This window comes from Perognathus longimembris, chromosome 25 (genome assembly GCF_023159225.1).
Source record: "Perognathus longimembris pacificus isolate PPM17 chromosome 25, ASM2315922v1, whole genome shotgun sequence".
NCBI classification, from domain to species: Eukaryota; Metazoa; Chordata; class Mammalia; order Rodentia; family Heteromyidae; genus Perognathus; species Perognathus longimembris.
This window is the reverse complement of record NC_063185.1, coordinates 5394390-5410491: the sequence shown is the minus strand read 5'-3', so window position 1 is coordinate 5410491 and position 16102 is coordinate 5394390. Positions and strand designations below refer to the sequence as shown.

The 16102-nt window shown below is 47.5% G+C and overlaps 1 protein-coding gene across 1 annotated transcript; it reads left to right on the top strand.

Annotated features, from left to right (window-relative positions):
• The first annotated feature begins 8649 nt into the window (after positions 1 to 8649).
• Positions 8650 to 15482, top strand: Cxcl14 (C-X-C motif chemokine ligand 14). Its single transcript, XM_048334237.1, has 4 exons — positions 8650 to 8929; positions 9092 to 9197; positions 12502 to 12615; positions 15392 to 15482. Exons 1-4 carry the CDS (start codon positions 8866 to 8868, stop codon positions 15405 to 15407), a joined length of 300 nt encoding a protein of 99 aa, XP_048190194.1. The 5' UTR covers positions 8650 to 8865; the 3' UTR covers positions 15408 to 15482.
• Positions 15483 to 16102: the final 620 nt, after the last annotated feature.

The window sequence follows — 16102 nt, the reverse complement described above, 5'->3', positions numbered from 1 at the left end:
TCTCTCCTAGCCCTGCCCCATCTCCTGGCTGTGTCTGAGGGTGGGCAATGGGGTCCCCTAGGTTAGAGCATGCCCACTGTGGACTGCCAAGCAGGAAAGCTCTGGGTGTCCTAATCTGAAGTCACCACAGTCAGGCTCTTTGTTTCCTATGAAGCCTCCCACCTCTTCAGAAGAGCCACACAGGCCTGGGCCCAGATGTTGGGGAAGGAGTGAGCCAGCAGCAGCAGCAGCCCTGGAAACACTCAAAGCTTTACAGCCCCCCAGCATGTCTCTGTTCACCGCTCGTTCAGCCTTCAGCCTGTGGAGAGCCCCAAGCTTAAGAGAACCAGGTGCCTTCATTAAATACACACACACACACACACACACACACACACACACACACACACACACACACACACAAAGGGCCATTTTGCAACCAGACTGTGGTGTGTTCTTGGGGGCTGCAGGCAGTTTCATAGTCACAGGCCCAGGGCAATGCCATACGGGGACCATGCAGCCATGCAATGCTTTCCAATGCCAGTGGCTTCCAGTGCCAGGCCCCATGGGCCAGGGGGTGGGAGAAAAAAAGAAATCCACCCCTCTCCATCTGTGACCCAGAACCCTACCACAGAGGGTCATGTTCTGCCCAGTGATGGAGGGGGGTGATGGAGGCCCAGCACACAAGGAGCCTCCCATTAGAGGCCAGCCTTCCCTTAAGAAGGCTTCATGTCTCAACCACCTGCCTTAAGAAAACACTTTTTCTTTTTCCTTTTTTTTTCTTGTGGGGCTTAAACTCAGGACCTGGGTTCGGTTTCTGAGCTTTTTTGCTCAAGACTCACACTCTACCACTTTGAGTCACAGCTCCACTTCTGGTTTACTGGTGGTTAATTGGAGGTAAGACTCTCATGGACTTTCATGCCCCAGCTGGTTTTGAACTGTGTCCTCAGACCTCAGCCTCCTGAGTAGCTAGGATTAAAGGTGTGAGCCACCAGTACCCAAATTCTGCCCCACTTCATACCAACATTTAATCAAAATGGATCATGGATTTAATGTAGAATACCAAAATATAACACTTTTAGAACAATAAGAGAACATTGGGGGGGGGGACGGCGGCTAGAACTAGGAAAAGAGTTCTTCCTCTACTCAAAAAGCATGATCCACAAAAGGAAGTGTTGATAAGAAAGCTTTCTTGAGCCCTGACTAAGTATTACTGCCATTGTGGACACCCTGGGAAACTCAGACCCCATGCCCTCTTCCCAATTGCTACCCAGAGGCCCTCTGCATTTCAAGCTCTACTGGCTTACAACTCTGCAGCCCTGGCCAGATGCAGGGTATACAGTGGGTGCCCCACACATCTCAGCCTAATATTTTTAGGAGGTTTTGTAAATAAAATCCATTCCCTATACTAGGCCAACTATGGTGACTTGGACACACCTGCTTTTTTCCCTTCCAAATGGATCTTTACACAGGGTCGTTACTTTTTTCCTCTACGGGGTAAATACATTTAAGTCTCTGTGTGATCGCTCAAGTATATTTATGCTCCAAATATTGAGTCATCAAGGACAAAAATGCAGGAAAACCTGTGGAATGTCTGTGGAACCCCCTGAAATAGCAGCAAGGAGCACACGGAGCCTCTCAGCCTCTGCCTTTCCCCTCTGTTCCTGGACCTCCTGCGCTGCAACACAGGAGACAATCTGCCTGATTTCCATAATCTGAGCCAGCATTCTTGGATCCCATTTCTACCAACACACAGAGAGAGATACCTACCAGTGCAAAGAGGCCTTCTCAGAATCTTTCCTCTGGCCCCCTCTCTCTCTCCAGCATCCACATCTGGTTTCCCTTTGGCACAAATTTCAAATGGCTAGATTTTGCACTTCGAGGATTTATGGTTCCTGCTGCCCCTCCTTGCTTTTGATACGATTCCATTATGTACTTAAAATCTGGGCCGCACACTTGGATCCTGAGAACTGTTTATGACAATTCTTTTATGGCCTTAAGTTGCTCACTGTTAAGAACCTGGTCATGTTCAGAAGCAATGACCAGTTGCTAAGGCAGAAAACTGTAACATCTCTCAGACAGTTGCTTGAAAAGTTTTCTTCATTTGGGATTAATCAAAGTTAGCTCTCACCTGGCAGATAAATCCACTGAATAATGCCTTTTACCCTGCTCTCTTATCTTGTCCCTGCTTTGGACACTGATTACAAAGCAAATTAGTCACCATGCCTCAGCCAGGAGCAGTTATTTTCTCTCCAACTGTGCTCCTGGCTCTAGCTGTGGGAGACCCCACTGACAGAAAGGATATTCAACATAAAACACTCAGGCTTTAACACCTCAGCCTTTTTCAAAAAGCAAGTGTTCTAGGACAAAAAGAGGAAGACAAAGCAGCACTATCTCCTGATTAAGGTTTCCCTTGCCCCCTAAAACTCCTCAACCCCCCCCCCACCACACCCCCCCCCAAACACTGCTATCTCATCCTTCTCAAAAGGGTCAACCCATTTATATTTGAATCTCAGCCCTGCAACTTGCTAGTCATCTAGGGAAAGTACTCACCTTTTCCTAACCTCAGTTTCTCCAACTATAAAATGAGACTCTAACCTACTTCATGTGGTTGTTATGAGTATTAAGTTAATATTTGTACAGCACTTGACACATATGTAAAGAAAAAGTACACACATAGCAACGCAACTCTGAGATGGGGGTCAGAGTGGAGGAGGGTTAATATCACAAAAATAAAACAGAAAGCTAGGCACTGGTGACTCATGTCTGTAATCCTAGCTACTCAGGAGGCTGAGATCTGAGGATCAGGGTTCAAAGCCAGCCTGAGCAGAAAAGTCCATGAGATGCTTATCTCCAATTAAACACCAAAAAGCTGGAAGTAGAGCTGTGACTCAAGTAGTAGAACACTAGCCTTTAGTACAAAAGCTCAGAGACAGTGCTGTGCCGTGCCTAGGCCCTGAGTTCAAGCCCTAGGACATAAAAAATAAAAAATAATTACAATAAAAAGAACAGAAATATCATCTATGGGGCACTTGCCATGAGACAAGACACTACATATTTGCCCTGTGGAGGCTCATTTCATCCTCATCACAGCCTTATTAATATTTATTATTATTTGTTATCAATAATTATTCTCCTATTTTACCAATGAAGACACAGAAGCACAGTGAGAGATAGAGTGGTAGACTAGGCCTCTAAGCCAAAATATAAGTCTCCAGACAGCAGTAAAGTCAGAACCACATTAATGGGTCTCTCATTCATCCATTCCCTTCATCAAGTACCATGTTCCAGGTCCCAGTTCCATGCTGGGGCACTGGTTTAAACCAGGAAGACAAGAGAAAATCCTTGACCTTAGATAATCTCAGACAGATAGAGAAGATTCTTCAGTGCGTTTGTGAGGATGAAGACAGGTACTGGACAGGTTGATGGCCTAACATGCCCAAGACCCTGGATTTGATCCTAGACCCTTGAAGTAAGACTTTTTTTTAAAGAAATGAAAAATGAATACACTAAAAAAAAAAACCTTAATCATGTACGTATTTTAAGAAAAAAAGTAAGTCAGATATGATACCTCACATCTATAAACCCAGAATCCAGGCTGGCCCCAGGCAAAAACAGGAGACCCTATACAAAATGTAACTAAAACAAAAGATGTGGCTCAAGTGGCTTTGCCTCGCAAGTACAAAGCCTTGAGTCAAACCCCAATGTTACTTCCTAAATGTATTCTGTTGCAATCACATCTTCCTACCAGATTATTTCATTTAATTCTTTTATTGTCTACTTCATACCCATAGAGGTATATGTGGATTTGTGCTTTATTTTTGACATGGAATACCTCGGTGTCTGTGTATCAGATTCTTAAAACAGATTTTCTGAAATGGATAAGTGGAGTGAAATGGTTTGCTTTCAATACTCTGGATACAGACTATAAACATTATTTTCCAAATTTTCATAGCAATTAATTGACAACTCCCCGCCCATGCTTAAGTGATCCTTCCTCACTTGACTATGATCAGATTTGAATATCATTATTTAAGGTAAATATTTTCTATTGTATAGGACCAAAATCAGTATGCTCCAGGTATTTTGGAGCTCCCTTCCCCATGTCCTGAGTGGTGACAGGGCCAGACAAGTGCAGAATCTCATCTAGCCTAAGCATCTGGGGACAAGACACATGGGTGACTTTATATGAATCCTGTCCCGTTATAAGCTAGATGGGACCTCAGACACACCAGTGGTGGACATCGGGATTCCTGTCCCATCAGGGACATCTGAGGGATGACATCTGAGAAGAAGTCTAGTTATGAAGAACTGGGGGGAGGAGAAGAAAGGAGAAAAGAAACTGGCTTATCTCCCAGATCCTTAGACAGGAAAGCAGCCACAACTACTCAGGACCCATCCAAACCTCTCCAAGCTACTGTTGCTCTTTAGGGGAACAGTATTGCTTTCGCAAATCGTATTGCTTTAGCAAATACCCTGGGAAGAATCTAGCTTCTCTATGATGTGGCCTGCCATGCCCATCCTTCCCTTCATCACACACATATACACACATTCTTACACAGGAACTCAGAGTATGCACAGCTTAGTACTATTCCTCATAGCCCTGACTGTTTGCCTGAAACACTTTGGCCAATAGATGCAGGAGTTCCCACAGCATTTAGATAGAGCTTGGCTGTGGGCACTGAGGACAAAGACAGACACAGGTCCAGTGGATCAAAGGGTCCCCCTCAACACCCCCCAAATAAACATGAAAGCAGCATGATCTGTGGTTGTTGTATGTAAAGTTAAGAAACCAAAGTAGATCAAGACATAGAGAGTGACTGGCTTTCATCGTGGCTAGGGAGCTTGTGTCTGAAGAGTGAATGTGAACACTGAGGCTCAGAGAGGAGAGGAGAGAGCACCCAGGAGAAGAGCCCCAAGTACAAAGATCCAGAAATGAAGACACTCCACATGTCTGAGGGATAAGACCTTGGCTGTAACCAGCCAGGGAAGGCAGGTGCTGGCCAGGAGGGGTAGGACTTGGTGGGGAAAGCTGGCGCTGGCTAGGAGACATGTGAGCCAGGGGCACACAAGTGGCCTCCCTCCCGTGGTCATCTGGTCAACCCCTCATCCTGCAGAGCCAACCCAGAAGTCACTTCCTCTAGGAAGTGGCTTAGCCCCACCTCTGCCAGTCCATATTCCCCAATGCATTGGCACCAGCTTCCTCATGATTCTGACCACTGCCCGATTTCCATGTTTATAAAACCCTGCACTTATGGCTAATACCCATCTTCACCATCTCTGCTCACTGCGCAAGAAACTATCTCCTTGCACACAGCCTGACCACAGCAGGTTCTCACCCTACTCCTCCCAAATAAAACATAAACACTCAGAGCAGGCTGCCCTTCAGGAGGCAGGCTATGTGTGCTGCCCTGCATCGTAGCTCAGGGGACCTCCTCAAAGTGGGCAGGACCATTGTGCAAAGAACTCTCTGCTATGCCCACCTAAGCCTGCTGCCACAGCTATCCAATGACAACCACTATTAGGCTCAGTAGAGAGTCTGTACCATGAGAAAAGTCAAGGGTCAAGCGCTCTACTTTGCTCAGTTGACAGCATAACCCACAGACCTCCTAGAGACAGAATCCCATCTTCCCTTTCCTGTATCCCTGGAGCTCCGAGAGCTCACACAGATGGAGGAAGCCATGTGCCAAGACACAATGGCTGCATTTTATAAGCCACAGCATATATAATACATTGAGAAACATCCCTGGAAACAAAAGCCTAGCATATCTGACCTCTGCTGCAGCCCAAAAAGCTGAGGAACTTTGGCTCATATTTTTAGAGCCTACAAATATCAGTGCCAATGCATATGTGTATCTGACCATACAAAATATAATACTTATTGACATGAACTCCAGGAAATGGAATCAAGAGGTTGTTTCTTTTTTGCTGTTTTTGTTTTCTTTTTGTCCTATTTGTTTATATGTCTTTGGGGGTAGAAGGGGAGGAACAGAAATGGAGGGACAAAGGGTGAACAAATTCAGCACTGGACACCATGTGGAAAATGAACTGTACAACTTGTGGGTGGAGATAGGAGGGGGAAACTGAGAGAGAGCAAGGGAAAGGGTGCCATTGTCTAAAAGGAAATGTTCTCTTTACCTGACTTATATAACTGTAACCTCTCTATACATCACCTTTATAATAACAATAATTTTAAATTAAAAAAAATATTGTCAGTGTCCAAGATCCCCAGCGCTTTTAGACCCCTTTAAAATCAGTATGTTAGAAATAAAATTTTGTTAATAAAAGATAGTACTTCACATGTCCCAACTAATTAAGAACTTCTTTTTGCCAAGTTTAGTTACATTATACATTGTTGGAGTGTAGTTTGGCAACTTGTATTAAAAGCCTTTCTTAAACCTGATCCTATTTCTGAAAAGCTATCACAAAACCAAGCAACAGGAATACTTGTATAACAAAGCACTAGTTATAAAGAGCAGTTGAAAACAACCCAAATATCTAGCAGGAAGTAATCATTTAATTAGGGCACATCTGGACAATGGGGCACTCTGCATGTAAAATAATGATGGAACAATAAGCAGCCTCTTCTAGCACTTACTCTGTGCTGGAGACTTCAACAAAAGCTTGACGTGCACAATGCTATTTAGTTCCCTGTAACAGAGGCTTAGTATCCTCCTCTAATAGATGAGAAAATCAAGATCTAGAAGAATCCTTTGCCCAGTGTCACATAGTCTGAGTCTGGAAATCACATTCTTAGCTCTCATATTACCTGGCTTCAAATGATACCATAAAAGAGATATTACAGAAGCAATATCAGCCACATAGAATGATGCCAATGATATACGGGTAGAAAACTGGTTAAGAAATAGAACAAGCAGCCAGATCTCACTTATGCACATGCAAGCAAAGCCAAGGGACAGGGTTTAGAAAGATTCCCTGAGAGCATCTTGGTATAGACCTGAGTAGGTAAAATGCTTGTTCATTGTTTTCTTATTTTTCTTTAACACATCTGTGCTGTTTCCTATTAAGAAAAAACATTATTTTAACTTTTAAAAAATTAGCACAAATCATCTCCAAAATCAATGTCCAGCTTTCCAGAATGGCTCTAAGGGCAGACACAACCTCGAGTCTGAGCTCTGCTTGGTCTTCAGGGCTCAGCTTCCCCTGGAAGAGACAGTATGAGTTCTTCCCATCCTGTCCCTCGGCAAACTGGCCCCTCTTACCCAGAAACCTCACTGGGCACTGGCACCAGCATCCCAAGAGAGCTTCCTGACTGACAGCTCAGTTCTGGGCCAGCTATGCTCTGGCAGCCAAGCCTCCATGAGCCTGACAGCCCCTGAAGTTCACTGTCAAACATGAAGGCCTCAAAGCAACAGAATTATCCAGGAACGGGGGCCCAACTCTGCAGCAACATTTACAAGGACACTTCTTCCCTTAGTCGCTTGCTTCTGGGTTCTTTGGCCTTGGGCAAGTTGTTTCTTCTAAGCTTATCCTGGTTTTTAGCCTCTTCAATTCATCAAATAAAGAAAATTAGCAACCTAGAAAGGGAGTTGGAAAACAATGATATATATGTATATACATGTATATATATACATATATATGTATATATATACAGAGATATAGATGTAGATAGCAGGTGCATAGCACTGTGCTCCTAACTCTCCTTTTGAGATGGGATCGTGTGTACTTTTTCCTCTGGGCTGGACTCCCAGCAGCCATCCTCCCAACCCCAGCCTATAATTGGGATGACAGGTATAAGCCACTAAGACAGCATTTGTCTGTACCATCTCATTTGCACAGCCACACAGGCACAATGATGACCTAAACTTCACAGCAAAGAAGCCTTTGAGTAGTCACTGGATCAGACAGTAGAACCCCGGGAATTTCATAACTGTTCCCATATTACTACCCAGGAATCCTGACACAGTGTTTGAACCTGGGAAGGCCCTCATTCAGGTGGGCACCACTGTCACAACTCCCTTTTCTCAGCCTTTGTCTGCCTTTTGAGAAAGTGTCCCCAGCCCCTAGCCACATCACACCTGGCCACAGGTGGCTTTCCTCAGGAGTGCCCCAAACTTCCCCCACATTCTCTTTGAGGGCTTTGCTGATGTACAACCTATGCCTAGCCCCTGTCTAGACCTGGCCTTATGTTCTGCCCACCAGAGCTGCTGGCCCAATGGAGACTGTCCTCACCCTAGGAGTTAGGCCTACTGGCACTCACACTTGGCACCTGTTCTGCTCAGAAACCTTTCAGGGCTTCCCCCCAAGCATCTGGGCCCAGGGCCTGGGTCTCCCAGCGGCTGGGAACAATAAACGGCCTGGCCAGAGGAGGAATGCACACAAAATCAGAAAAGCAGTGTCTCTCCATAGCGACACAGCACTGTAAGTGTGTGCAGACTGAATCTGCGTGTGCAAGCTTGCAAAGGAGTCTGTAGTGCGAGCAAATGGGTAGCGGGTGTGTGTGTGTGTGCGCGCGCGCGCGCGCGCGCTCGCACACGCGGCTCTGAGTGTGCGCCACCGAGATTGGGACCAGGTCGGGGCGGGCGGGCAGCAAGCGGGCTGGGATGGTCTCCTCCCCCCATCACATTGAGAAATCTCAGTGAGTCACCGGGTGGTTCTGCATATTAATGAGCTCTCTTGCTGCGAGGGCAGGAGCGAATTTAAAAGAGGCCGGGACTGGCTGAAGGAGGCTGTGGAAGATCTGGAGCGCAAAGCGCAGCGCATCGACACAGACTGCTTGGGGTGCTCCGGTTACCCGTCGACGGTGCAGCTGGACGGAGCCGAGCCCGCCGATTGAGCCAAATCCCCGCGGCGACTCCGGGCTGCCGCACCGACCCGCCGGCTCCCTCCCAGAGTCCCGGCTCCCCGCGCCGTGACCCTCCAGCCAACATGAGGCTCCTGGCGGCTGCGCTGTTCCTGCTCCTCCTGGCGCTGTGCGCCCTGCGCGTGGACGGTAAGTGCCAGGAGGTTCCCCCTGGGCGTCCCGTCGGTCCTGGGGAGCCCAGACACCAACCACTGGGTCTCCTGGGATCCAAAGAAGTCTGGGTGGGCTCTGGGGGCTATTGTAGTGCAAAAGACCTCTAGCACAACTGAGCAGCCCCGCGCTCTCCCGCAGGATCCAAATGCAAATGTTCCCGAAAGGGGCCCAAGATCCGCTACAGCGACGTAAAGAAGCTGGAAATGAAGCCAAAGTCCCCGCACTGCGAGGAAAAGATGGTGATGTGAGTCCTGCTCCCCGCAGAGCGAGTGCGGTGCGGTGCCGGGGCACAGCCTGGGGCTGGGTCGGGGCTAAGTTTCTCTCGGGGAGGACGAAGGCCAGGCAGTTTGGAAAGGAGACCTCTGCCCCGTGCTTCAGAAACAGCATTTCGGAGGCTGCACACCCTAGGATTCAGATGGCTGGCCGCGTGTGTGCACTGGGGGCTGCCCAGGATGCTAGTTCAATGGTTAAATGGCTCTGGTGTGCCACCTTAACACACCTGCACACCCAAACCTCAGGGTGTGCTGCCTTCCAGTCGCTCACGAACAGAGTGACACCAACGTGATCTTTCTTTCGTTCTGGCTTTTCTTTAAGAGCCCTTTTTCAGTCAGGGGACTGTCCACTGAGACGGCCAGCGTCTGGCTTCTGGGGATTTTATCGTGAGATCGGTGCTGGTCTACTCCAGCGGCTGGACTCCGCACGGTCCCTCCAGCCTAAGCTGTCCTGGGGGAAGTGCTCTTTGGGGGTTAACGTGCCACAAGACAGCTTGCTTGGTGGGGATGCGGGCAATGTCTTTAAAAGTGGGACAGAGCAAGAGAACACTGAGTTTCCTTGCTTCTCCGCCTTCCCAATTAACCACTTGCAGCCAGCACCACAGTTTCCCCATCAATACAATCTTGGCCAGAAAGGGAGCCCTTGGCAAAGCAGCTCCCAAATATTTGCCATGCACCACTGGCCCCTCTTCCCCTCCCCCCAGAAACAGGACACACTTTATTCTCAGTCTGGACAAGTGCCTTCCACCGGCCAGCCCTGCTGTCCCCAAAACCTTCACGCAGTGTCTGTGAAGGAAGGGCGCGACCAGTGCCGCACCTCATTACCCCCACACTGCCTGAGGCTGTACGGTCAAAGCTGAAGTGAGAATTCAGAAAGACACCAGGCCTGATAGGACCCCATACCTTTCTTCATGGGCCTCTAAATTAACACACACGCACCCTCAGCCCTTCAACCCTACCCTTTGCCTTGCTCCAGGAAAAAAATAAATAAATACCCTGATGGCTCAAGGAAGCCCTACAAGCCCCTCAGCACTTTTTGAGGGTTCAAAACATTAGGGAGTTTGCAAGTTGTTTCTAAGTCCTTACAGGGAATGAAAATAGTATGGGGGGACAGTGTTTCTCCCAAAAAAAGGAAATCCTCACTAAGCAGGCTTGCTCTTTTCTTGGCTAAAACCAACAAGCTAGGAAAAAGCTACACGTTAGCCTTGTGAGAACATGCAGGAACTTCATAAAATAAGCAGGCACCTAGTCTTATCTCCCAAACTTCCTCTCCCACCTCCAAAGCCCAGCAAGCACACTGAAGGGCTGGAGGCTCCTCTCCCCTAAGACTTTCAACATCAGACAAAGGGCCAATACTTTTAGCAAAGCAGATTTGCAGGCACAAAGGCTGAACAAAGGCAAGTTTTCCAGTTCACCCTGAGTCACCCAGAAATCTCTGGCAGGGGAGGAGAGAGAGGGAGGAGAGAGAGCAAAGAAGTCTGCTTTGCAAGTAGAGAGTCCTTGCAATCTGAAGGGTCCAAAAGAGTCAAGAACCTTTTCTAGAAAGGTCATCTGCATCGTGTGTCTACTAAGCTCTCATTGTAACCTTTGGCACCCCATAACTACAGGGTGAAAGTCACAGGACCAAGAATTTTGAATTGCTGTTGGGGTCATGAATCCTCCTGTCTGCCCAGCCCACCAGTATTAATAATCCAAGTAATCCTATGTACACCTGGGCACCGCTCTCTGACCTTAAAGGGTTAAGGTGCTCAGCCTGCACACTGACCTGAAAAGAGAACTTTTCTCATGTTCTCACAATCAGAATGCAAAAGTGACAATGTAATCATGAAGTGGGGGGTATGTGCTGAATTCCTGCAGGTAACTAGCTACCAGATTGGGGTTGGGGGTGTGGCAGCTAGATTATACTCTAGCTCCATGCTAAAAACCTGAGAGGAGCTGTGTCTCAGAGGGCTCCAGGCAGAAGAGGCCAATCACCTGACATTAAAAGAAGGCTCTCTCCTGCCCCTGGGAACTCAACAAAGAGCAAGGAAGAGAATAAGTTGCCCAGAGAATAGGTTCGGCCCCCATTAGGGTCGCAAGATCTCATTTTCTCTCCCCATTGATTAGGAAACAGTGTTTATGGCAACCTTTCCCCTCAAGAACTTGGCCCACTAGCCCTAACTTTGGTAACCTGTGGAAGTCCTCACTTCCCACTCTTTCCAACTTATTTCCAACAACCTCCCTATGAATACCCCTTGGGAAGTGTCAGCCTCACTTTTCTCCTTGTCCTTCCCTCATTCTGGAACACCATCCTTACTTTCCTACCAGAAGCTTCCTCCTGATCTAGCCATTCTCCCCTGCCAAGAAGATAACACAAGTTCAGGGCAGACAGTTCTCACACATTTAAGGCTCATCTTTTTTGTTTGATTTGCCTTCTTTTTCATTATTAATTACTAATAATAGTACTCATTGGGCACCTCTCAGATACTAGGTACTTGAAATTGATTATGTCCTTCCACTATCTCAAGAACTTGGAGTACGTCCTATTACTGTGTCCATCTTACAGATGGACAGATGCAGAGGGGTAATGTGGAGTTCAAATCCAGGGCCTTGCACTTGAACAAGACTACCTTCTCTAGCACAGCTAGGCTTTCATGGTATACTAGAACACTGGCTGACAGAGGTCTGAGATCTTCAGGCTAAGGAGAAGGAAGGTCTTACCTTTCTGCTCAAAGATGAGATACTGAGACCTCATACTGAAGCACCAAAATGGATTTCAAGACTAACAAGATTTTGCTTCAGGATCAGCAAGTGCCTATCCCTGAGATAATCTGTGGTGAGATTTGGGGTTGAGGGTCAGAGACCCATCTGCAGGATGAGTCCTATCCCCACTATGGAGTTACTCAGATCCAAAGATTAGCCTTGGCACTTTACCCTGCTGGTGTTCTATTTGCCTCTGAATCCCAGGTATAGTCCCTGACCTTTGACCCTCAAGAGAGACCTGAGCCCCTGCTAGGGGTGCATAGAGGTGGGAGACACTGTCCCAAGCCCTGAGAACTCCAAGAAGAAAAGCAAGACCATTTACCCCATAGAGGTGAGACCATAATGTAGAATCAGAGATTAAGGGGACACCCAACCTTCCAAAATCCAGCCAGAAAGTGAGGGCTTAGGTAAGCTGCCTCAAAGAAGCAAGGAGTCTCGGTGTCCTAATCTGACAGACCAGGGCTACCCAACATGCCAAGAAAGGAGCTATTACTCGGTCACCTCAACCCTGCATTCCCTCCCACTCCATTTCAGCATTACCACCAAGAGCATGTCCAGATACAGGGGCCAGGAGCACTGCCTACACCCCAAGCTGCAGAGCACCAAGCGTTTCATCAAGTGGTACAATGCCTGGAATGAAAAGCGCAGGTATGCTCTCCTCTTCTTGTCCTCCTTCCTACCTTCCACCAGTCAGCTGTGGCTCTCCCTCCCCACAGCCCTGTACCAGGTCACCTAGCCCAGCCATAATACCACAACAAGCAGATGACCAGACACTGCTTCTATAGAAAGGAACTCACAATTTCACAAAGCAGGCTGTTGCCCTTGTAAATGTTGCAGGTTTAGTTATCCTTTCATGAACCAAAGTCGGTTGTACTCTAACTTTCATATTAGAGACTTAACTACTCCTTTTACTTAGGTCACATATGCTGTCAAATGGATGGGAAGCACCTAACATGGTATCCTCCTGTGCTCTGTGGAAGAAAGGTGACCATTTAAGTGATGGTCCTAACAAGCCATGACCCTGCCAATAAAATAGTCTCTCCAAGGTGTCCCCTGCCCCACAGTGCCCAGATATCTGATAAATTCCTTCACATGTGGGTACAAGTGAGACCTTAGGTTTACCTCCATTTTTTTTTTGTCAGTCGGGGGCTTGAACTCTGGGCCTGGGTGTTGTCCCTGAGCTCTTCAGCTCACGGCTAGCACTCTACCACTTGAGCCACAGCACCAACTTCTGGTTTTCTGGTGGCTCGTTGGAGGTAAGAGTCTCATGGACTTTCCTGTTTGGGCTGGCTTTGAACCGTGATCCTAAAATCTCAGCCTCCTGGGTAGCTAGGATTATAGGCATGAGCCACAGGCATCTGGCTGTGTTTACCCCATGAAAATCAGAGCTTCCCTTATCCCAGGGAGCAGCAGTTATGAAATGGCCAATGCCCTTAGCCTAGAGTTTCTGGGCTCCCATTCCCTGCCTTCACAAATAGACCTCTGAGCTCTGGTCCCTAAAGTTCAAGATGTGGCCTTGGAAGGGGAGGCTGCTTCCCAGCTCCCTTGTACCACATGAAGGTGGGTCTGTCCTGGAACATGTCACTCCTCATGCATATGGAGCCTGCTTTTATCTTTACCTGTATAACAAAGCTAAGGAAGCAGACACATACTTAGATCTAGTAGCCTTCCTAGTAGCCTATGCCAGCATCTTGTTCTGCAGAGGGGGGAGCCAAGGGTAGGTGGAGAGAGGAGGACATGACTACCTAGGTAGCACAGGGAAAAGCCAGAGCAGGAAGACAGGCCCCCATCAGAGAATGTGCAACCACATTCTAATACATATATATGTACATATACTAATATATACCCATTCTAATATACATATACATTCTAATGTATTTGTGTGTATTATATATATATATATATATATATATATACATTCTAATATGGGTATCTGTGCTGCCTGTCCCATCACCTGGCCCTGTGCCACCACCACCACCCCCAGGCTCAGCTCTGTGGCCATCTCTCCCACAGACAGTTGGGTTGGGTCCTGCACCTGAGAGCCTTTCCTTGCTGCCTGCAAAACTGCCTTGTCTGCAGTTACTTGAAATAGAAAGTGGTGAGAGTAAGAGACTATTTTCTATATCTGATGGGAAAGATGCCCTCTTTCTGGTTGGGACAGCACATGTGACAAAATCAAGCCCTGTCCTGTCCACTCTCTTTCACATCGAGGGCCTGTGTCATCAAAAGTAGAATGAGGCTAACCCTAGAGCCAGTTCCTGGAGGGTTTGAGAATACCTTACTCAAGCTCTTGGAAGACAAACCTTGTGCCCACCCTGTTTCTCCCCATCCTCTTGGGCTTCTGCTTTAAAGAAGAGGAACTTGTGAGCCTAATGTAGCCCTGCTTTTTTTCTGTAAATTGTAATGGCTAAAGCAAGAACAGCTCCTCAGTTACCACACTTTGCCTGAGTTCACTGTATCAAGAGTTCCTCTCTCTTCCTTGGAATGCTGAACTGTCCCAGGAGAGAAAAGGCTAAAAAGCATCTTCAGGGGTGTAGAATGGCAATAAAGATCTGTGTAAAGTCCTTTGTGTAGAGCGGGGGGTGGGGGTAGGGAGGGGACATGAAGGAGGCCATACTGAGCCCAGGATGGAGGAAAAAGAAAGGTACATGGCAGGACCAGGCCTGTAGGGCCAGACAAGAAACTCAGTACCTCAGAGCCTATAGCTTCTGACAACCACAGGAAGTGACCACAGCAGGCATCTTATTTCAAGCCAGAGCTAGGTTGTCTCAGAAATCGGGAGCAAGGCAGGGGGAAACAGTGGGCTGAACGTGGAGCAGGGTCCTAAGGCAGCTAACTAGAAAGATAAAGAAGGACTAAATGGAGTTGGGAGGTGAGGGACAAGGTAGCTCATGAATGTCCAGAAGCAGGGCAATGGAGCCAAAAGGAAATGTCCATGGGGCACAAATCCCAGGCCTGGTAACTCCCTTCCAGTCTTCAGGCAGTGGCTTATAGAAATGGTGTTTTTCTGGATGACAAACCTAAGTCAAGGGAGAGGAGCCCCCATTTTCTCTGAGAGAAGAGACTGCACACAGGTAAGAAATGGAACTCAGAGATGAGATAGAGGAGCCTCCCATCAAGCCAAAGTCTCGCTCCCCCAACAGTTCAAAGTCATCAGGCCTATAACATGGGTCTCTCAGACCTCTTGTCTCCAGATGAAAAGATTTATACCAGGGCGGGGGCATGAAATGAGGCTACAGTAGCAGAAGCTGATTAGAAAGGAAAAGGCCAGGTTGGTGTGAGTTTTTGTGGCTCAGACAATCAGATCCTCTGAGGTGTCCTTCTCCTGCTGCAGTCCTGGGAGAAGGGGGATGGCTCAGACAGCAGCTAGGAGCTGCTCTGAACCAGGTCCTGAGCCATTCACACCTGCTTTCTCTCTTCCCAGGGTCTACGAAGAATAAGGTGAAAAATCTCTGATAGGAAAAAAACTCCAGACCAGTTGGGAGACTTCAGCAAAGGACTTTGCAGATTAAAATAAAAACCTTTTCTTTCTCACAGGCATAAGACACAAATTATATATTGTTACCAAGCACTTTTTACCCAGGGTCGGTTTTTACATTTTATAGTTGTATGCGAAAGGCTTCCAGATGTGAGATCCCGCTCTCCTGCAGATTTTTGTCATAGGCGGCTTTTTGCTGAAAAGGGAGAAACTCATGCCTTTCCTTTTTAAAAAATATGCCTTTTTTTTTGTATTGTTCATATGTCACTCCACATCTGAGCTTTATAAGCGCCTGGGAGGAACAATGAGCTTGGTGGGACATTTCATTGCAGCAATGCTCCCTTCTTAACTTGGGCCTGGCGCCTCTGCACAGCTGCCACAGGCTCTCCTGGGCTTCTGGCTTGTCCCAGCCTCAGTTTCACTCTGCAGTGGCCCCTGTCATGGGAGCAGGTCTCTCTGCATCTGTGCTTAGAGGAACTAGCTTGGTTGCCTGACAAATGTGCTTCCTCCTCCCCTCCCCCTCCAGTTCATTTTCCTTCACTCTAGGAAACATTTCCAAAGTTAGAGAGGGCCAGGCAAGAGATTCAGAAACCTGAGGGTTTCTGAAAGGCTCGCTGCTTCCGTATGCCCCACTTCACTTCAGCAGTGAAGTTCCCA